Here is a 23,097-nt window from a genome sequence, read left to right as displayed (position 1 = left end):
ACCGATCTCTGGCATATTTTGCAAACCATACCAAGACTAAAAATATTTTTAGAGAATATAAAAAAATGCCGACCCTATTTTTTGTGGTCATGTTACCCTAAACCAACATATTTTGTTGTTTGGCCTAAGGTCTGCATGTTTTCTGTACAAATGCTTAATTCCATTTCAGTATAAAAGAATAGTGTTCAACATTCTTATTTCTATGCTCTTGTTATAAACGGCTGCCAACAGAGAGCTTACATGCCATCTACTATTGATGCCAGTTATTTTTTCTCCCTGGGTCGGTAACACATTTTTACATTTAGTCAAGTCTTGACTAAATGTTTTAACATAGAAGGGGAATCGAGACGAGGGTCGTGGTGTGTGTGTGTGTGTGTCTGTCTGTCTGTCTGTGCGTGTGTGTGTGTAGAGCGATTCAGAGTAAACTACTGGACCGATCTTTATGAAATTTGACAGGAAAGTTTCTGGGTATGATATCCCTGGTCGGTTTTTTTCATTTTTTGGATAAATGTCTTTGATGACGTCATATCCGGCTTTTTGTAAAAGTTGAGGCGGCACTGTCACACCCTCATTTTTCAATCAAATTGATTGAAATTTTGGCAAAGCAATCTTCGACGAAGGCCGGACTTTGGTATTGCATTTCAGCTTGGAGGGTTAAAAATTAATTAACGACTTTGGTCATTAAAAATCTGAAAATTGTAATTAAAATTATTTTTTTCATAAAACGATCCAAAATTACGTTCATCTTATTCTTCATCATTTTCTGATTTCAAAAACATATAAATATGTTATATTCGGATTAAAAACAAGCTCTGAAAATTAAAAATATAAAAATTATGATTAATGTAAAATTTCCGAAATCGATTTAAAAACAATTTCATCTTATTCCTTGTCGGTTCCTGATTCCAAAAACATATATATATGATATGTTTGGATTAAAAACACGCTCAGAGTTCCACAGCATGACTAAATGTAGTAATTTCGCCTTACGCGACTTGTTACTTGTTGATTTCGTTTTCTGTGAAAAGGCGAAAGAAAGGAGAGCATTCAACAACAGTTAAAGGGACGTTACTCTCATAGCTTTCTGCTCCTTCCTCGAAGCAGACGACCCGAGAACTTGGAATCCTAGTTGAGATTGCCCAAGAATTTCGAGAACTCTTTAAAAGATCACCTTTTTTGGGGTGCCATGTATATGTGACAGAGATGAACTTCGAAATGTTTGAAAAGGCTGAGGGACTAGAGAAAGAGGGGAAGAAGGAAGAGGCGATAAAAGCCTACACAGACTTCATAACACAATGTTGTTCTTGCTATGAGAAAGAAGTAGAACTACCAGAAGTACTAGAACAAACGCGCGCACGGTAAGTAAATGAAGAAAATGAATTGCTCTTTAGGCAACAGAGATTCTGTTTTGTGTACACCTCCATTTATCTCTGTATCTCTCGCGAGTGCGCGCGCTCATGTATTTGTGCAGGGACCTATATTTAGAATATGTCTATAGGATGGTTTGTGTGTGTGAGAGAGGGAGACAGAGAGATCGAGAGGGAGAAGATAATTTTTGAGAGAGAGAGAGAGACAGAAAAGATATGTTATTAACAAGGGTAATGATGTAAGCAATTGCTGCTTTAAAAAAACAAATCAGCCCTAGCTCACCCGTGAGGGAAACTATGATTATGAAACAATAACTTGCGATAAACTAAATCCTGTAAATACTGCATTACATTTACACTAACATAAATTATGTGAACAGTTCGGAAGCGTGGCGGATACTGTTTTAACCAAGTACATGTATTTTATCTGTTTAGAAAAGAGAAGCTGGCACTGGCATACAACAACAGAGGCTTTCTCTACTACCTGAAAGTGGAATTCAAACTGGCGGCTCAAGACTATACACACGCGTTGAACTACAATCCTAACATGGCTGTAGCCTACTACAACAGGGGATTAATACACTACAGATTAAGTAAGTGGATTTTTGACTGTAATGACATATAAATCTTAATGCCTGGTAAACTCTCTCTTATCCTTTGTCCATCAGCTCTCAAAAATGAAAAATTAGCTTTCAGTATAGACTATTGTTGGGATGTTTGACTGGTTGCAGAAAATCAGAGAAATAAAGTGTTCAACGGAGGGAGTCTTGAAATGGAGGTTAATTTTCTACAGTTATGAACAGAATTTCTCAGCAGGGTTTTAACAGGGAGCAAGTGTTAAAAGAGAGGCTCCACTGTGTTGGCCTCTATGATTAACTTCAAACATCCACATACTCATGAACATGTTCTGTATCTTAGTAAAGACAATGATTTGTATGTTAATTTAACTGGTGGCTTTTTTCATGACAAGAATCATGTCAGCATTTATGGCTTGCTCAAAAAGGTCACATGCTCATAACAGATTGTTTGTGTTGCAGGTCGGTTTTCAGAAGCTGTTGTTGATCTGAAGGAAGCTGTTAAATTGAAACCAGACCTGGAACCGGCTCATATGTGTTTGCAGCAAGCCTTGAAGGACTTTGAACAAAGGAGTGTGGTGCAGCAGTGACAAAAGTCATTGTTTTGTGAGTGTGTGTGTATTTGTGTATGTGATTTGTGAGGGAGGCGGTCAAAACTGCAGTGTAGCAGATACAAGTCATCATGTTTTTTAAGGTAATGCAAATTGAATATATAGGATGACATTTGGCTTGCACACTGAATTTGAGAAGTTCTTGCACAAAACTGATGGTTTGGGCCAGTTTAGATGTGAGTACAGGCAAATCAAAATGACTGTGCGAAAGAGAGAGAGAGAGAGAGAGAGAGAGAGAGAGAGAGAGAGAGAGAGAGAGAGAGAGAGAGAGAGAGAGAGAGAGAGAGAGAGAGAGAGAGAGAGAGAGAGAGAGAGAGAGAGAGAGAGAGAGAGAGAGAGAGAGAGAGAGATTACAAATATCAAACATTTAACTCTCCTGATATTAACTAATGCAGTAAGAATGATCATTTGTATGTTGATTTATTATTAAAATGATTCAACTGTACATTATCATAGTTGTCGAAAAATTAGAGGGATGTTGTGATGACAATAAATAATATGTCAAGTTTGACGTTTAATGTCATTGGTAATACTTGTGAAGATTCACAAAATCTGCTTGATTCAATAATCAAAGCACATACACACACACACACACACACACACACACATACCCAAGCTTGTATGCGTGTACAGTGACATGTGTAAATGCACAAGGCAACAACAAAAGAATGAGTACATGAATGCCCAAGGTGCAATGAAAATCTGCTTTTCTCTGAATCATATGAGCTACACAGTTTTTAGAGGTCCATAAGCAAAAGGATGGCTCTGATTTTAGTTTTTCAGCATTCACTTCATAAAACGAAGTTAATTGTTGGGAAAGGAATCTAGCTAACTTTCGTCTGTTTAATTATGCATTTGAACGGTGTGTATATTAGAGAAACTGCTGATGCTGAGATGTTGCTGCAGTTGTACTGGTCTTGAATTCCAGATTAGATAAAAACAAAAAAAGCAACATAGATTGAAGTTGAGTTTGTATATATAGGTCTGAACACATTTTGATTTAAAAAAACCAAACCAACCTTACCTTTTAATTAAAGATAATGCCCCGACTGAACTTAAAAAAAGTTAAAATATGGCGATGTTGGTAGGATGACATTAAACATAGATTATTTGTTTTGCCGAGGGGACATTGTGTGTGTGTGTGTGTGTGTGTGTGTAGAATTTCAGATGGCAATTTGAGAGATAACAGGTACCTTAACTGGCACGAGCCAACCGCTACTGACTACATGGTTGCCTCCCTTCCCTTGTCTGAAATACCATACTCTCGATCCTTCCGTTCATGCAATGCAGGAGGCATAGGGGGCTTGCTACCAATTGTCTAAATAACAGTCTGTAAAATGTTGATTTTCTGGGCACTGACAAGACCTTGGTGTTGCAAACGGGAACACCACACACACACACACACACACAACAGGGGCGGATCACATCATTTTTAAGGGGGGGTTTCCGAATTTCTTTTAGGGACAATTCGACTGACGACGCAAAGCGATTAGTCGAGGGCGCAAAGCATTCGAACATCCTTTGGGGGGGGGGGGGGGGGGGGGGGTTAGGGTGCATGCCACCCCCCACCCACCCCGGAAAATGTTGATAAAAACAAGGAAAATGGAGTAATCTGGTGCAATCTGAGCAAAAACAAACTCCCCCTAATACACCATCCAAAGAGTAATTTCAAGAATTTTTGTTGTTGATCGAAACAAGGACATTTGACCGATCTGGTGCAACCTGAGCCAACAAATTACCCAATTACTTTCCAAAACCGTCGCTTAGAAGACGAAGGCCGGCTCCCAAGGGGGTCCAGGGGCATGCCACCCCCCCTCCGGAAAAGTTTTGATAAAAATTAAGAAAAATGGAGCAATCTGGTGCAATCTGAGCAATCAGGTTTAAAAAAAAAAAATTTTAGGCTAGGGGGGGGGGGGGGGGGGGGGGGCGGAAACCCCGGACCCCCCCCCCCCCCCCTGGATCGGCCCCTGCACACACACCATGACACACACACACTCTCTCTTTCTCCCTCTCGCTCTCCTTTAGTCATTTAACCCAGAGAACATATATTGTTCTCTTGGTAAATTCCCTGGAACTGTCGAATGTAGGTTCAGGCATGCAGGTCTTATCAAGTTATTGTTGCACGAAATTAATTCAACTCTGCGTATGAAGCTGTCAGGACGTTGATCTGTGGCCGTAGGTATCCAGGTGGAGGCCGGATGGTCTTATGAAGGTAAAAGTTTGGGTAAATGTGAGATTTGTGACGAGCAGAACTGTTTTAACGGCCGGGAAGGTCTGTGCTTTTCAACACATGCCAGATATGATACGCCTATCTGCTTCTTTTACAAAGTGAGACTTTTTTGTCAACATTATTTCGTAACTGACGCTAAAACGAAGTCAATCTGCAAAAGAAATTCAGCCCCCCCCCAAAAAAAACACACAAAAAAACCACACAAAAAAAACCCCACCACACACACACCAAAAAACACCCACTACACCCAAACAACAACAACAAACACAAAACAAACAAACAAAACCGTGGCAACAAAAAACAAACAACATTATTGAAGCAGTCAGGCTAATTGTGCTTATTGCTTATTTGGCGGACTAATGCTCCTTTTCCATGTAAACGCTTGGCAGATCTGTGGTGGCTTACTGATCAATGCGCGGAAAAAAGGTGACCTTCAGTGTCAGACTTGAGTATGAGGCAGACGCATACATCTGGCCCAAGTTACGCTCAGGAATACAAAACGCAATCCGGCTATGAGAGCCATATCGGCCCTCAAGCACGAACCCTTTAACTGTTCAGGACTGCCAAAGCGAACTGCCCTCCATCACAGTTATCTCATCCGGAGATTCAAAACAAAATAGTCACGTGCCGACACTGGAATATAGGAAAAAAAGAAGTCCTGAATCTCAACATCTTTCAGAAGTAATCGTTTTGGACGCGTCGCATTTTTCTCCCTGAATCTCAACATCTTTCAGAAGTCATTGTTTTGGTGTTTGGAAGCGAATTCATCAGTGGTCGCATTTTTCTCTCTCCACGTTGATGCAGTGGTCACATACGACGCCTGCTTTCCTCGGATCTCGGTGAAATCATTGTAGTTGATCGGTTAGGATGACCGTATTACTGCTCTCTCTTGAGACGTATTCAGGCCTACAGATAGACATAGTCCACGACTGAACATGGCCAGAGGAAGAACTGCTCACTAATAATTTAAAACATTGGAGAAGGCATTGCTACTTGGTTGGTGGATGTGTTCCGTTCGCACTTACAAACACTGGTGAAAAGTGCTTTCAGTTCTGGCTGATAAATGTCTGTGAAAACAGTGAGGAGCTGCTTATAATTTAAAAAATGTAATGCAAGATTTGATGCTTGCAAAACGACAGACGAGATGACAGGCCTCAGCCGTAACGTCTTAGATTCTCAGACAGAGAGGGAACACTGTTGCTCTGGATTTTCTCCAGGTTGTTGGAATGTCCGTCCCAGCATTTGGCTCTCCCGTCGCACCTGTGCAAGTAGAAATACTGGGTTTTCTTGTCAAACCCTATGGCCAGAAGATGCGAATGACCACCGTCCAGGGTCGTTCTCAGGGTCACTCTCTTGCCCAGCTTGACCATGGAGTACAACTGCGCGCGGTTCAGGTCCACCGTGTGCACGTGCATTGTGACGTAGGAGCGCGTGGCCGAGGGTGACGTCACCAGCGTCACGTGACTGGGAGGCATGTAGTCAGAGAACTGCGATTTTGACGTTGTTAGTTGGTTGGAGTTTTTCCCAGGCTGCAGGTTTGTTGCCGGAAGGTAAACGTTTTTCGGAAGTGCCTGCTTGTGCGAGCTTTCGTTTTGGTTGGTCCCGAACCTGACGTTACCTGAAGTATCTGTAGTTTGTTTCTTTTCTGATCCCTCAGCGTTTTCGCCTGTGAGAAAACTCGGCGTGTTGCGGAAATACTTCTGGTGCTCTTGCATATTCATGACGACGTCTCTCAAAGCTTCCAGCTCTTTCCAGATGGTGCTACCCTCAGCGTACACAGGCATGACAGGATAGCGCGTGCGCAGAACACCCACGCCTTTGATTTCGGGTAAGAAGATACGCACACCGGAAGCTACGACGGACCTGACCTTGCCATTGGGGTCAAGGACGCCAACTACGCCCTTGACCGTATCAGCAGGGTCGGAGTTCACCTCGTTCCCGGAGCGAAAAAACTGCGCAGGGGTGTGGTAAAAATGTCGACTGTTTGTTCCATTGTACGCACCCTCTGAGGTCAGCTTTCCATTTCTACCTCCAGCCAAGACTGTCCTCCCGAGCGGAGACTTTTTATCTCCCTTGTAAAGCAGGTTGTAAGGGTTCCAGGAGTGAAGCGGGGTCAGATACACGACCTCCAGAGGAACAGCGTAGGACACCCTCCTCGTGTGAGTCATACATACTTTCCGCCCTCCCCCGGCAGACGCTCGGCAGGACTTGACGGACATCGGGGCCACGCGTGGCTGAGTGGTTTCGGCCACGAAGAGGTTCCGATCCGCAAAGCCCGTGTGGGCCACCTTGTCACCCATGGCTCCAGCCTGGCCGAGCTTGTACCAGCGGTGGTAGAAGGCGGTGTTGAGGGGCCGGTTGTTGTGTCCGTTCAACTTCATGCCGCCGATGGATTTGTCCGTCAATCGAGACCCGTAACCGTTCTTGCCTGCGAGGGAGAAATGGAACGATGGTGAAGTTTTGCTATCGGTTTTTTTTTTAATGAAGCATACATTGGGGTGTGCACGTTAAAGATCCCACGATTGATAAAAGGGTCTTTCCTGGCAAAATTGTATAGGCATAGATAAAAATGTCCATCAAATACCCGTGGGACTTGGAATAAAGTAAAAAAAATTCCATCTCACACGGCATTAAGTCTCAGGAAACATGAATACACGCATGCAGGAAAAAAAAAATATGGGTAGCGCCGTATGTATGGCAGCTCGCTTTCCCCGGGGAGAAAGCAGCCCGAATTTCCATGAGGGTAACCTCACTGGACTGTAAATCTTATCCATCCATAATCTAACGCAGAAAGTAAGCAAACAGAGCTGGCGTTTGGCAATAAACACCGCTAGGTGATGAAAAGTGGGTCATTGCGCTACCTGACCTAATCTACTAAGATGAAACAGCAACTGATTAAGGTTATAGCTAAATACATCCTCCCCCCGGCCTTCCTAATTAATTGCTAATAGTTTTATCAGTGTTCTGAACTGGATTGCATTTCAAAAGTTTACTGCACTCATTAAGGATGTCTTCCTAATGCTGTGAACCTAACCGGATAACCGTGGTTTTTACTATAAAGCATTGTAGCAGTAAAAGATTTCTCACCTGGAATCTGCTTCATAATTTTGTCCAGTGGCGTCCATTTGTGGATTTTCTCGCCCCCGAAGGGATTCAGCGAGAATCTTGCAGCACGTGACATGACGTAGTCTTCCCATAAATCCTTGTTGGCCAAACGAACTCCTAAGTCGTCAACAGGTTTGAGATCTTTGAGCTTGAGGTCCTGTTTGATCGGATGGCACAGGATTCGGTAGTTCCACTGAGCTATCGAGGGTACCCCGTCTGTGATATTGAGAATCATAGAGGGGAGGTAAGCCAGGTTCTCTTCGACGTTTTTATCTCCCGTGTGAGCCGTGAAGCGAATTTTATCCTGAAAACCAACAAGGATGGATTGTATATCATTGTGGTAATAAAGTATGTATATCTGTCCATGACAGAATTGCCAAATTTGCTTGCTGTATGAATTATCCTGACAAACACCTTGTACTTTGCCATTGTTAAGCAAAACGTGACGCTCAGATTAGAACGAAAAATACCATCAAGGACAAGCCAACGTGGACACATTTTCGTTGCGGGCCATGGAGCTGAAGATTTTTTTTTGTGGTTGTGGGTTCGTTTGAAACGTGAAACAAATTTTGTGTCAAGCTTTCTTTAGTATAATCTGCATATGAGACTCTAAATGAAGCAGAGACTCATCTAGTGCAAAGGCGGCCCCAAGAATTCTCACAAAACGAATCCTGCTGATTACTGGACTGACTGGGCAGTTCGGAAATGAATTAATATCAGATTTAACTTAAAGGTTCCTTCCCCGTTAAAAACGGAAGAAGTCTGAAATCACTCAAAGAGGCACGCAGTTGTTAAGTTACATCGGATGTTCTTTAGACTTATTAAAAAGGTCAAATTCGCCATAAAACGGTTCCAAAAATGGACAAACGTTTTTTAAGTGAACTCCCAGACTATTACATTTCTGAGCAATTCATTCACAAGCTGTTATCTAAACAAGATCAGAGTTTTGTAGAACGTTTACGTTACAAAAATTAAACCCATACAAAATATATATATACATACATCGAAACTGATTGCTATAGACTTACGTGCAAGTCTTTGAGGTCACTGGCGTCAACCCGGTGACGTTCGCTGTGAAACGGTTCGTCGAGTGTGACGTCAGTGGTCCATGCTCCCTCCAGGTAGCACAGCACTGGTCTGCACGTGCAAAATGAGAATACACATCAACCAACCAACCCATCCACCAGAAACAACCAAGCAACTGATTGTATAGCCACAGAACGGATCACATTCTAACAAGGAACCCCGGCTACGACTCGATCAAGAGACATTATTCTTTGAGACCTTGGTGTACCAACCTCTACCATTGATGGAATATACATCACGTTTGGTTAGTTAATCATAATGAGCTGGTATCAGTTTCAAGCGCAATTTTTCAGACTGTACAACTTCGACGTCACTTTCTTCTCGTTGTATTGTAGCAGAATTAATATCTTACTTGAAATAGGGTCTGTAGTCCCGTTTGCTGAAGTCGCCATCCTTCCACGCCCGGAACCATTCTCTCATCTCGATCACCTGATCTCCAATACTCTTCTTCTTCAGCACGGGGGGAGGAACAGCAGGAAAAGGAACAGCCGCTGTTCCGTGATACTGTCTGTTGCTGAGTGACATGCGCAGTAGGTAGTCGTTGTGACGTGTCCGGAAGTGGACGCCATTGAGGACGGCCTCGATCTCGCCCATCCCGCACGTGTTAGGCATGTTGGCGTGATCGTGTATGGAGGCGATGCTGGGACCCGTGTGGGTGTTACAGTGGTAAGGGCGTGTCCCGTCTCTGTTCAGTCGAACCTGGGTGGAAAAAAAGAATAGGATTCTTGATATCAGAGCTGAAGATGTGACAGTGTACTGATTAATGCCGTATGACGTCATTTCAACACAGTGTACATATATATATATATATGGCTTTTTATTAAGGAAAATTGATTGCCTTTCAAAGCTTCACTATTCTAAGTGGTATTGGAACGTTTCTCTCCCTTCTTTATTCTGTTTGTGAATATAAGCGCCCTTGAAATTGTCGTAACTGGACTGTGTTCCAAGTTCAGTATTACCTTCCTGGGAACATTACAACCTTTTTTAACATCAGTCATTAGAATTCCTATGCAGGTTTGCAGTTTGACACGCACACAGCACTTGCCATAAACGCAGTGACACGCGAATATTTTACAAACGACGAATATGTTATATATTAGCCAATACAGTAGAATTACCGATAGTTACACGAAAAAAGAAACTGGAAATGGTGTCGAGAACATACCTGTTTAATCCCTGAGTCACCATCGGAGCGCCTCATCTCCTCTTGTGCTAACTGCGTCATCATCAGTTGCTGCGTCAATACGTACACTGAACTCTCCAGCTGCGTCATTCGATGACGCTCGGATGACGTCAGTGATGACGCACACTTTGGTGACGACATGGTGATGAGCAGAGCAGTAGCTAAAGCTGCGGCGGAATTCTGTTTTGAAAGAGAAAAATTCAGTGCTAATGTCAGGATTTGAATCACAGGGCCAGAGACACCAAACAACGATGTACTAACCTTCAAGCCACAACATAACCACTCACCCACACCATTCAGCCCGCCCAAACCCCCCGCCCCCCAAAAAACCCAAACAAACAACAACAAACAAACACACAGTCAGCCAGGTAAAGAGAGAGAGAGAAACACAAATTGCAATACGATATCCCCCATAGCGGCTTCATTGATGACCGATTTCCCCTGGTTTTAGTCGTATGGTGTTCTGAAGCTGGCTCCATTTCACGAAAAGAGCACCTGCTGATATCATTTGTCATGTGTAGGTGTGACCACGTCAATTTCCTCCCCTGTAGAAATGGTCAATGGGAGGGTCCAAATGGATATACAACCTGTACCCAGGGTACGAAGGTGGTCATTTTGAGATAAAGGTAAAGTTTCTGTTAAAATATAGTTATTTTGAAGGTGACATTTCTGGGTGTGCAACTTCGTACTGAGTTCTGTCCTCGGATTTTTGTCTCCTTTTGGAATGTCAAGTAAAGAAAGGAAGTTTGACAGTTCTTGTGGGTCCGAAGCTGTCTGGTGGCACAACAATGGATATCTGAGACGTGTGTGAATGAAACGCATGGATATGTTCTGCGCGAACTTAGAATCCGGTTTCATTCTAGAATGGACCGGGTCCAGGTTGGAATTCTAACCCTGCGCAAGTACAGGGGTGCCATTCTAGAATGAAACCCTTGAATAAAGGGGGCCGTAATGTTTGTAGGTAAGACAGATTTGTCTTCCCTTGAATTATCTCCACCTGCACCTTCCCTTTGATAAAATGGGGCTGATTTGTCTACCCCTGAAAAAAATCCTTTGGCGATCTTGCGATGTCATGTCATGTCAAGAAAGTTGACACTCCTGAGTACGCAATAAACAAAGGCAGACCATAGCAAGGGGGACTACCAGGGCGGTAATGTTTGCAGGGCAGTTGTTTTTGTGATGAGAGCCGGTTGCGGCCGCTTGCAATGTCAGCGCTGTCTCCCTCTCGGAAATGTCCGGTGTTTTGACAATATTTTTGACAGACAGACAGACTGTCAGACCGACTAACCGACAGACAGACCAACAGAAGGACAGAGTGAGTTATAGAGCTGTTGTCACAGGTTTAAAAAAAAAGTTGACATTATATCTTCACAATTCAGAAGACCAACTTCATGTATATGAATAAGATTAAAAGTTACAAGCGAGATCGGCAAAACACTGTCAGTCCGGAAATTTCCGTTCGTAGCGATCAGTGCTGAGTGTCTCTCAAAATCGTAATCACTTTCAGAACATCACAATCCCAATTCACGATGTCTTTGAGTAAAGTGTAAAAAACCCGAAAAAAAACCCCAACCAAACACACAAAAAACAAAAACAAACAGAAAATCCACATTTGTGGCTTTGGCTGTGTGATAGTCTAACTGAAATGACTATTCCAACTTGGACCCAAATTCCAACCTTGCGCACGGCCGATTCTAGAATGGACCAGCAACAAGGGTTTCATTCTAGAATGGCACCCCTGTACTTGCGCAGGGTTAGAATTCCAACCTGGACCCGGTCCATTCTAGAATGAAACCGGATTCTAAGTTCGCGCAGAACAGATATAAGTGATTCTGTGTCTGCTGTGGTCACTTCTTGGTAAGAGAAAAGAAAACGGGAGGATTTTTTGCAGAGGAATTGAGTGTCAGATTCCTGTGTGTGTGTGTGTGTGTGTGTGTGTGTGTGTGTGTGTGTGTGTGTGTGTGTGTGTGTGTGTATGGATGCTCTAACGTGTTCGGATTGGTTTTTTTCCATTTCTAGTTCTTGTGTTGTATTTGCTAAGTCAAGCCAAACACAAATGCACGAGGTCTTTTGGATATACAAGTAAACGTTTATTAATTGAAAATAAACAACTACTTGAAATTTTAACTGTCCAGAAAGAGAGATGCTCGACAGATAGTTCAGAGACAATGAAACTGACACACACACACACACACGCTGACACACACACACTCACACACACAAACACACACACACACATACCCACACACACAAACACACACACACACACACATACCCAGAGGTCAGGTCAGGTCAGGTCAGCTGCGGTCATCATCCTGATCATAGCCCGTCAATTAAAACTCCTCCATCCAAGTTCTACATGTCCGCCCCCCCTCCCCACCTCAGCCGCCTTCGCTAGTCCCTACCTAGCATGACAAAACCCATTTTTCCCGGAGGCGACATTACCAACCATTGTAGCAGCCGTGACAGGAAGCCCCCTTAATCCTTACTTCATTAAGGCCGCATTTCACGGCTACTGTTCGCCACGGGTCAAATAGACTGACCGCATTTTGTTCAGGGAATATATATATTTTTTCTGTTCTTGTTCTTCTCTCTCTCTCTCTCTCTCTCTCTCTGTCACTGTGTGTTTGTGTGTGTGTTATTCTCTCTCTGTCTCTCTCTCTCTCTCTCTCTCTCTCTCTGTGTCTCTGTCTCTGTCTCTCTCTCTGTGTCTCTGTCTCTGTCTCTCTCTCTCTTTCTCTCTCTGTTTTTCTGCTCTCTTATCTTTCTGTGTGTGTGTGTGTGTGTTCTCTCTTTCTCTCTCTCTTTCTTTCTCTCTCACTCTCTCTCCGTATTCTTTTCTCTATTTTGTTGTTGTTTGCTTTCATTCTTGGTTGCAGAGGATCATCGTCGTCATGCGTTTTTGTTTGGCCTCTGTGTCCGTTTGCTATTATAACCTTGGTTGTTCCTTTGGACTTATTAGTCCGGTAACTTGTACACAATAGGCCCTCAGATGAAGCCTACGGACAGACTAGAATAGAACATGCACATAACACAGAAGGTCTGCACAGCACACTCACACACAGCAATACAGCACACCGTCTTGTACCTCCTTCTGCCCTGCCGAAGTCGGGGTATCCTTTTTAATCCACCGAACATTAATATCCACAGCCATGTGTGTCTCCTGCCTCCGAACACACACGCCACAGAGCTCGACTCGATGTGCGCAGTTTCGTATAAAAATTATTTTCCAAATTTCCCCACTGTGTTTTATAAAATAATCATATTATGAAAGCACATACATTCTTATCTTAGTTATTATGTATTCATTGTTAGCAAACATCGGCATTATTCATGTTTTACTTTAAACGCAATCATTGTTATTTATAGATCACAGGCACTTGATGTAAGTAGGTCACACACGTGTAAATGTTGTGCCCAGTCCTTGTTTTTGTTTCTGTTATTATTTTAGTTAGCAGGTCTAGTTGAGCACGTATTAAGTATCATGTACCCACTACTAGTCATTGTGCATTTTAGTTAATGGACTGATGATGTCATTTGTATGGAGTCGACGCACGTGCGAGGATATGTATGTGTGGGAGGGGGGGGGGGGGGGGCGCGGGAGATGGAAGCTTGCTGTATGTTATGTAATGTATATATTGTGTGTGATACGTGGAAATGTGATACTATTTATTTGCATGTATGATACAGGTACAAATGTGATAATTGTAGGCTTATACTAGTGATTACTGTGTGTGATACATGAAATGTGATATGAATGCTGTTTTTATATGTTATACTCTTATTTTCTCCCAAGCGCAAGACAAATTCTTCTATGAAAATTGAAGCCAATAAAATTTGAGTTGAGTTGAGTTGAGTTGAGTTGAGTTGAGTTGAACTTTTTCCAACAGCTGGGAGGGAGCTCAAGGTTAGAATAACATAGCATTGCCCCCCACTATTTGAAAGGGCCAGCAAACCAGAATTAAATGAAGTGTAGGTTTCCTTTGAAGTGCGAGGTGTCATTTTATTTTGCAGATTTGAAATGATGAACGTGATGCCATCGAGGACTGCCACTTTGGATTAAAAAATAGAAAGATTTGACATCATGCCAGAGTTTTTGGCATGGAATTTATATAAACTAAAGGCAGTCGAAACTGTTTAGAAACTGAGAAGTCAGACGGAATTATGGGGTAGGGGGATGGTAGGTAGGTTACAGAAGGTAAATGGTTTGGAAATACTGATTTAACTATATCTTTGAACACGAAAATATTTTCTGCTGTACAAGATTACGTTATGTCAACTGATCGCTTCGGCTGATATTATATTAACAGTGACAGCAATAGATGTAGCAAAGCATTCTCTCTCTCTCTCTCTCTCTCTCTCTCTCTCTCTCTCTCTCTCTCTCTCTCTCTCTCTCTCTCTCTCTTTATTTGTATAAAATATGAAATATTTTGAAAGAAAAGGGTTGAAGTTATCACTTGTTCGCCATGTCTTGTTATCAGAATGTGTATTGATTATCAGTTTTAGAACGTGTCCATAAGCAGTCTGCTTGTTAACGTTCTTAATGTTGTTACTGTATATAACATGTATACAAGAAATTAATAAAAACACGCTTAAACCAAGGTAAATGGTGTGTGTGTGTGTGTGTGTGTGTGTGTGTGTGTGTGTGTGTGTGTGTGTATGTGTGTGTGTGTGTGTGTGTGTGGGGGGGGTGAGAGGTCAAATTCCGCCTACTAGGCTGTCTTCGGAACGAAAGAACCCCTGTATGGCGCGTCTAATCTTTATAAATTGGTCGCCATTAGCGAACAACAACACAAGTCGTGTATCTTACTACCACTGTCCTAATTTGAACAAATCCACCATGACAGATTTTGTACAGGAGTTGTTTTCTTTTGGAAATCTGAACCACGGTTAATTTCGTCTGAGGCGAGAGCTTGCATATTTTATTCTGGCGACCGTATGCGAAAATAATGTACGCGTGTTTATGAAAAAACACACACCAGGTGTAACTAAAGGGAGTTCAGTGAACCATTTTTCCCTATCAAAACAAGAAAAAGGTCAAGTTTATCACCGTTCTTTCATATTTTCGGTCTCAGATATTACCGTGGAACCTGGAAAATATCGTCCTGTTGTTTGGTAGGATGCAATACCGTCTTCAGAGAATGACATTCATGCTATTCCGAAGATTGCTTATCATTATTATCCTATATTCATTATATTATACTTGAAGTTGAAGTCACATTTGTTATCTCGAGTAAGCGATCCTGTCCACTATTTCAGATCTGTACATGTTTCTACACGCGATGTGAGCAACCTTAAACTTAATCACACGCCAAATATCCACGGTCTAGATACTTTCTGCGCACATTGGGAATCTTTGGTTGAATGAATTCTGTAAGTGACACCAATGTCAATGTGTGAAATTAATTCAGGGAACCCTCCCTCCTCCAAAAAAAAAAAAAATACCAACAACCACAAAACACCCCACCAAAAGCAACAACAAACAAATACACCCACCAGGAAACAGTCCGTCTTCTGATTTTTTGTATGAGTTTAAGTGGAAGGTTGTTCTCATCTATGATGCTTATTGTAAGAATATTACTAAAATAAGTAAGAATTGTAAGTTTTGGAACGTTTTATCTATTTCAAAACAAAACATTACAATCACGGTACTTCGACCTAACGTTCTTACAAGTGGACAGACAGACAAACACTCAGGATGCAGACAATCAACTAAGCCAAAAGTAATTAGTAAGTTCTACACAAGCTGAACATTTGATTAATCGCTTGAGACGATCGATGTTCTTGTTGGGAGCTAAATTTAACATGTGCATGATAACAAATAAACAAACATACAAACTAACTAACTAACTAACTAACTAACTAACTAACTAACTAACTAACTAACTAACTAACTAACGAAAGGAAGAATGAATGAACAAAGATAAACAAAGCAAAAACGAAAAACAAGCAAATAAAAGTACGAACTAACGCAGAAAAGAAACAGAGAGACATCCAACCCGCGCTTCCCCCCCTCCCCCCCCTTCCCCCCGCAACAAACAACTATCCTGAATAAGTCGCAAACGTAAACATAATGTGAAAAGAAGGGGCAGAAATAAGTGGAAGACTTATCCAGGAGAGAGACAATGAAGTGGCCGAGGACACTCACACATACACACTCACACGGACCCCCGTCCACCCCTCCACACACACACACACACACAGAGATGCAGACAACCTAACAAAGGACCCTTGGGGGCATTGAGGGTCAAGAAATTATCATTTGACCATTCCTGTCCTGTCCGGTGCACATTCCAGCGTACTACGCTACGACCGCCTACACAACATAAATCCTACGCTTTTTATATTTAGTCGGGGTGTTGCAGGTAGCTTTGTTTCCTCCTTGGGGATGAAGCTACCAGGGGAAGGGATTGTGTTGGAGGTGCGGGTAGAGGGGTAGCCCTCCCGGTGCTCCCCCTTGGACCTCCCTAGTCTAGGACCCTGGGTCTTCGCGAGGTGGCCATTGTGGCGTAATCCCTCCGGACTAGCATAACGTTTCCCTATCCCAAGACCGACCGTGCGTGGTCTATGACCACATCCTCTACGAGGTGACCCTATCAACTAGGCAGCGAAAGCCCCTAGGCGAAACACGGCGGATCTAGAGGAGAGAACCTCGATAAAAAATTTGAGCTGCCATGAAGACGGAGCATGTTGGCTGAGGACAGCGGGCAGACCTTCTGTGCCGACACCCATCTACAGGAGAAAACCAGGCATGCACGCATCAAACCCAACATGGCCATGGCCATATTTAGTCAAGTTTTGACAGCTACTTGACTAAATATTGTATTTTCGCCTTACGCGACTTGTTTACATTTAGTCAAGTTTTGACTAAATGTTTTAACGTAGAGGGGGGAATCGAGACGAGGGTCATGGTGTATGTGTGTGTGTCTGTGTGTGTGTGTGTGTAGAGCGGTTCAGACTAAACTACTGGACGATCTTTATGAAATTTGACATGAGAGTTCCTGAATATGATATCCTCACACGTTTTTTTCATTTTTTTGATAAATGTCTTTGATGACGTCATATCCGGCTTTTCGTGAAAGTTGAGGCGGCACTGTCACGCCCTCATTTTTCAACCAAATTGGTTGACATTTTGGTCAAGTAATCTTCGACGAAGCCCGGACTTCGGTATTGCATTTCAGCTTGGTGGCTTAAAAATTAATTAATGACTTTGGTCATTAAAAATCGGAAAATTGTAAAAAAAAAATAAAAATTTATAAAACGATCCAAATTTACGTTCATCTTATTCTCCATCATTTGCTGATTCCAAAAACATATAAATATGTTATATTTGGATTAACAACAAGCTCTGAAAATTAAATATATAAAAATTATTATCAAATTGTTTTTTTCGAAATCAATTTAAAAACACTTTCATCTTATTCCTTGTCGGTTCCTGATTCCAAAAACATATAGATATGATATGTTTGGATTAAAAACACGCTCAGAAAGTTAAAACGAAGAGAGGTACAGAAAAGCGTGCTATCCTTCTCAGCGCAACGAATACCCCGCTCTTCTTGTCAATTTCACTGGCACTGCCTTTGCCACGGGCGGTGGAGTGACGATGCTACGAGTATACGGTCTTGATGCGTTGCGTTGCGTTCAGTTTCATTCTGTGAGTTCGACAGCTACTTGACTAAATGTTGTATTTTCGCCTTACGCGACTTGTTTTTTCTTCTCTGTTTTTTTTCTCTTCTTTTCTGTCTTTCTTTTTTTTGTTCATTCTTTAGCCATTCCTTATTATATTATTGTGGTTTACGTGTGTAGAACACGACTGGATGGTTTATCCTTTGCCACACTCGGAAATTATTGCATTGCGATGGTTGGCACTTCACATACACTTGTGTGTTTTCGTTAATAATTCATATTAGAGTCTACCCCGTTGGAAAAGGCACGCGATCGTAATCATTTTAGTAATAAGGAAGCGACTGAGACTGAACTTTATTTTACAAGAATAGATATTTAAGGCTGGGCCCCTTTTCTGTCCTAAGGACGACAAGCACACAAAACAAAAAAACAATTTACACTAAAACAGAAACACTTAGAAGTTAAGATTCAAGCATCAATATACACATGTTTGAGATGATGATGATGATGATGATGATGATGATGAGAGAGAGTGTGTGTCATTAAATGGTATCTCACAGAGAGAGAGAGAGAGAGAGAGAGAGAGAGAGAGAGAGAGAGAGAGAGAGAGAGAGAGAGAGAGAGAGAGAGAGAGAGAGAGAGAGAGAGAGAGAGAGAGAGAGAGAGAGAGAGAGAGAGAGAGAGAGAGAGAGAGTCATGTCTCATGACATGGTTGATCACGACACGGCAACATATATCATTAATGAGGCTAATTAGCGACAAAAGTCATGGAGATGTGACCCAGCCACAACGAAAGGTTGGCGTCTCCTTTTTCAACGGGTAATTAAAACATTGCACTATATGACAAGAAAGGAATGTACAATGACCTCCCATAGAAAGAGAGAGAGAGAGAGAGAGAGAGAGAGAGAGAGAGAGAGAGAGAGAGAGAGAGAGAGAGAGAGAGAGAGAGAGAGAAGGGGGGGAGACGACAAAGGGAGGGAAAAAGAGAGGAAGAGTGAGAAAGAGAAAGGGAGAGAGAGAGATAGAGAGAAGGAGAGAGAAAGAGTGAGAGAGGAATTAAAAAGAAAAAGAAGAAGAGAATCGTGCCAGTATGGAAAAGGGAAGGACAGACATGAGAAAAGAAGAGAGGCGAAAGAAAGATAGAGTGAGGTACTAGAGGAGATATTCGGTAAAATAATAATGATAATGTGGAGTATTGAGATAACGAAGAGCAAGAGAAAGACCCAAATTACGAGAAGGAAGAGCAGTAGAAAAAGGGAGACAGAGAAGGAAGAGGAGAACATACAAGGGGCGAGGAAGAAGAGATACACAGAAGGAAGAGGAGAACATACAAGGGGCGAGGAAGAAGAGATACACAGAAGGAAGAGGAGAACATACAAGGGACGAGGAAGTAGAGATACACAGAAGGAAGAGGAGAACATACAAGGGACGAGGAAGTAGAGATACACAGAAGGAAGAGAAGAACATACAAGGGACGAGGAAGAAGAGATACACAGAAGGAAGAGGAGAACATACAAGGGGCGAGGAAGAAGAGATACACAGAAGGAAGAGGAGAACATACAAGGGGCGAGGAAGAAGAGATACACAGAAGGAAGAGAAGAACATACAAAGGACGAGGAAGAAGAGATACACAGAAGGAAGAGGAGAACATACAAGGGGCGAGGAAGAAGAGATACACAGAAGGAAGAGGAGAACATACAAGGGGCGAGGAAGAAGAGATACAGAGAAGGAAGAGGAGAACATACAAGGGGCGAGGAAGAAGAGATACACAGAAGGAAGAGAAGAACATACAAGGGGCGAGGAAGAAGAGATACACAGAAGGAAGAGGAGAACATACAAGGGGCGAGGAAGAAGAGATACACAGAAGGAAGAGGAGAACATACAAGGGGCGAGGAAGAAGAGATACACAGAAGGAAGAGGAGAACATACAAGGGGCGAGGAAGAAGAGATACACAGAAGGAAGAAGAGATACACAGAAGGAAGAGAAGAACATACAAGGGGCGAGGAAGAAGAGATACAGAGAAGGAAGAGAAGAACATACAAGGGACGAGGAAGAAGAGATACAGAGAAGGAAGAGAAGAACATACATGGGGCGAGGAAGAAGAGATACACAGAAAGAAGAGAAGAACATACAAGGGACGAGGAAGAAGAGATACACAGAAGGAAGAGGAGAACATACCAAGGGCGATGAAGGAGAGATACAGAGAAGGAAGAGAAGAACATACCAGGGACGAGGAAGAAGAGATACAGAGAAGGAAGAGAAGAACATGCAAGGGGCGAGGAAGAAGAGATACAGAGAAGGAAGAGGAGGACATACAAGGGGCGAGGAAGAAGAGATACACAGAAGGAAGAGGAGGACATACCAGGGACGAGGAAGAAGAGATACAGAGAAGGAAGAGGAGAACATACATGGGGCGAGGAAGTAGAGATACACAGAAGGAAGAGGAGGACATACAAGGGGCGAGGAAGAAGAGATACACAGAAGGAAGAGGAGAACATACCAGGGACGAGGAAGAAAGATACACAGAAGGAAGAGGAGGACATACCAGGGACGAGGAAGAAGAGATACACAGAAGGAAGAGGAGAACATACAAGGGACGAGGAAGAAGAGATACACAGAAGGAAGAGGAGGACATACCAGGGACGAGGAAGAAGAGATACACAGAAGGAAGAGAAGAACATACAAGGGGCGAGGAAGAAGAGATACAGAGAAGGAAGAGGAGGACATACAAGGGGCGAGGAAGAAGAGATACACAGAAGGAAGAGAAGAACATACAAGGGGCGAGGAAGTAGAGATACACAGAAGGAAAGAAGAAAACACCAGGGACGAGGAAGAAGAGATACACAGAAGGAAGAGAAGAACATACCAGGGGCGAGGAAGAAGAGATACAGAGAAGGAAGAGGAGAACATACCAGGGACGAGGAAGAAGAGATACACAGAAGGAAGAGAAGAACATACAAGGGACGAGGAAGAAGAGATACAGAGAAGGAAGAGGAGAACATACCAGGGACGAGGAAGAAGAGATACACAGAAGGAAGAGAAGGACATACAAGGGGCGAGGAAGAAGAGATACACAGAAGGAAGAGAAGAACATACAAGGGCCCGGAGAGGAAGAAGAGATACACAGAAGGAAGAGAAGAACATACAAGGGCCCGGAGAGGAAGAAGAGATACACAGAAGGAAGAGAAGAACATACAGGGGGCGAGGAAGAAGAGATACACAGAAGGAAGAGAAGAACATACAAGGGGCGAGGAAGAAGAGATACACAGAAGGAAGAGGAGAACATACAAGGGGCGAGGAAGAAGAGATACACAGAAGGAAGAGGAGAACATACAAGGGGCGAGGAAGAAGAGATACAGAGAAGGAAGAGAAGAACATACAAGGGGCGAGGAAGAAGAGATACAGAGAAGGAAGAGGAGAACATACAAGGGGCGAGGAAGAAGAGATACACAGAAGGAAGAGGAGAACATACAAGGGCCCGGAGAGGAAGAAGAGATACACAGAAGGAAGAGAAGAACATACAAGGGACGAGGAAGAAGAGATACACAGAAAGAAGAGAAGAACATACAAGGGACGAGGAAGAAGAGATACACAGAAGGAAGAGAAGAACATACAAGGGGCGAGGAAGAAGAGATACACAGAAGGAAGAGGAGGACATACCAGGGACGAGGAAGAAGAGATACAGAGAAGGAAGAGGAGGACATACAAGGGGCGAGGAAGAAGAGATACACAGAAGGAAGAGGAGAACATACAAGGGGCGAGGAAGAAGAGATACACAGAAGGAAGAGAAGAACATACAAGGGCCCGGAGAGGAAGAAGAGATACACAGAAGGAAGAAGAGGACATACAAGGGGCGAGGAAGAAGAGATACACAGAAGGAAGAGGAGGACATACAAGGGGCGAGGAAGAAGAGATACAGAGAAGGAAGAGAAGAACATACAAGGGGCGAGGAAGAAGAGATACAGAGAAGGAAGAGGAGAACATACAAGGGGCGAGGAAGAAGAGATACGGAGAAGGAAGAGGAGAACATACAAGGGGCGAGGAAGAAGAGATACACAGAAGGAAGAGGAGGACATACAAGGGGCGAGGAAGAAGAGATACACAGAAGGAAGAGGAGGACATACCAGGGACGAGGAAGAAGAGATACAGAGAAGGAAGAGGAGGACATACAAGGGGCGAGGAAGAAGAGATACGGAGAAGGAAGAGGAGAATATACCAGGGACGAGGAAGAAGAGATACAGAGAAGGAAGAGAAGAACATACAAAGAGCTAGGAAGAAGAGATACAGAGAAGGAAGAGGAGAACATACAAGGGGCGAGGAAGAAGAGATACAGAGAAGGAAGAGAAGAACATACCAGGGACGAGGAAGAAGAGATACAGAGAAGGAAGAGAAGAACATACAAAGAGCTAGGAAGAAGAGATACAGAGAAGGAAGAGGAGAACATACATGGGGCGAGGAAGGAGAGATAGGCTACAGAGAAGGAAGAGGAGGACATACAAGGGGCGAGGAAGAAGAGATACGGAGAAGCACCGGGAGAAGGAAGAGAACATACAAGGGGCGAGGAAGAAGAGATAGGCTACAGAGAAGGAAGAGGAGAACATAGGGGGGGCGAGGAAGAAGAGAAGTAGGGATGTCCGGTGCAGCAAAAAGTAACCTACCATACTAAGCTCTGGTTCAGTTCCAACAAGTGGCCTTGCAACCGTCTGCTGAGGCTGTTCTTGTATGCACTGTCGGATGCCGAGGAGAGAGAAAGCTATCCAGAAAACACTCAATTTTGACAGCTGACTTCCTGAGAGTGCTTACCCGTTTTCTCTTGTTGTTGTTGTCAATCCTGGATGTATGTGTCATACAGTCCAAGACGTCAACGTTACCTTCAAGCACAAAGAAACTACAAATTCAAACACAGTTTTCTTCTTCTATCTCTGGCGAGTTTGTTTCGTTTGTGTGTCCTGTCAGTGGTTGATTCATCAAAGGATTCCCACTGATCTAAAACTTCACTGAACCACGTGTTGTTTTTTCACTCGATTGCGACTTTGTCCTCGCTTTTTTAAGTTACTTTCTGCAATTCACAGAAGAGAATGTTTTCTTGAAACACGAAGAACGGAGTAGAACCGCAGCTTCAGACAGAGTTTCCTTTTCTTTTTTCACAGACAACTCATATTTTCTGCGACAGTTATCGACAGGTCGAAAAAACCTGTCTTTTTTGTGATGTATTTCAACTTTTTGTTGTTGGTTAAAAACCTTCCTGCATGGCACTCGCTAGAGACGTAGTTTTTAAACAGACATAATTATACGGAAAAGATCGTAGTGGAG

The 23,097-nt window shown here is 42.9% G+C and overlaps 3 protein-coding genes across 4 annotated transcripts in view; 2 read left to right on the top strand and 1 right to left on the bottom strand.

Moving 5' to 3' along the window:
- The first annotated feature begins 1,003 nt into the window (after window positions 1-1,003).
- LOC138980308 (tetratricopeptide repeat protein 32-like) lies at window positions 1,004-3,064 on the top strand. The gene is made up of 4 exons (XM_070353172.1): window positions 1,004-1,358; window positions 1,803-1,960; window positions 2,405-2,572; window positions 2,610-3,064. The coding sequence occupies exons 1-3, from the start codon at window positions 1,204-1,206 to the stop codon at window positions 2,530-2,532; spliced, it is 441 nt and encodes a 146-aa protein (XP_070209273.1). The 5' UTR covers window positions 1,004-1,203; the 3' UTR covers window positions 2,533-2,572; window positions 2,610-3,064.
- Window positions 3,065-4,522: 1,458 nt separating this feature from the next.
- LOC138980307 (uncharacterized) overlaps window positions 4,523-23,097 on the bottom strand; it is an 18,654-nt gene continuing 79 nt past the window's right edge. Inside the window, exons 1-6 of one of the 2 annotated variants that reach the window (XM_070353170.1) lie at window positions 22,443-23,097; window positions 10,140-10,337; window positions 9,327-9,673; window positions 8,917-9,025; window positions 7,871-8,192; window positions 4,523-7,211 (exon numbers count right to left, since the gene is read on the bottom strand). The exon at window positions 22,443-23,097 is cut by the window's right edge and continues 79 nt beyond it. In XM_070353170.1, the coding sequence (XP_070209271.1) occupies window positions 5,938-7,211; window positions 7,871-8,192; window positions 8,917-9,025; window positions 9,327-9,673; window positions 10,140-10,337; window positions 22,443-22,445 (2,253 nt within the window). In that variant the 5' untranslated portion in view covers window positions 22,446-23,097 and the 3' untranslated portion in view covers window positions 4,523-5,937. Of the gene's footprint in view, window positions 7,212-7,870; window positions 8,193-8,916; window positions 9,026-9,326; window positions 9,674-10,139; window positions 10,955-22,442 lie in introns of those variants that run through there. The other variant, XM_070353171.1, reaches the window with a different exon arrangement.
- On the top strand, window positions 18,399-22,253 carry LOC138980709 (trichohyalin-like; the record flags this gene model as incomplete). The annotated part of the gene is made up of 4 exons (XM_070353618.1): window positions 18,399-18,481; window positions 18,659-18,871; window positions 19,256-20,572; window positions 20,654-22,253. Coding segments are annotated over 4 exons (3,213 nt in total), but the record flags the coding sequence as incomplete, so codon positions are not given.

The sequence above is a fragment of the Littorina saxatilis genome, linkage group LG11, assembly GCF_037325665.1.
Source record: "Littorina saxatilis isolate snail1 linkage group LG11, US_GU_Lsax_2.0, whole genome shotgun sequence".
NCBI classification, from domain to species: Eukaryota; Metazoa; Mollusca; class Gastropoda; order Littorinimorpha; family Littorinidae; genus Littorina; species Littorina saxatilis.
This window is presented reverse-complemented; position numbering and strand designations above follow the sequence as displayed.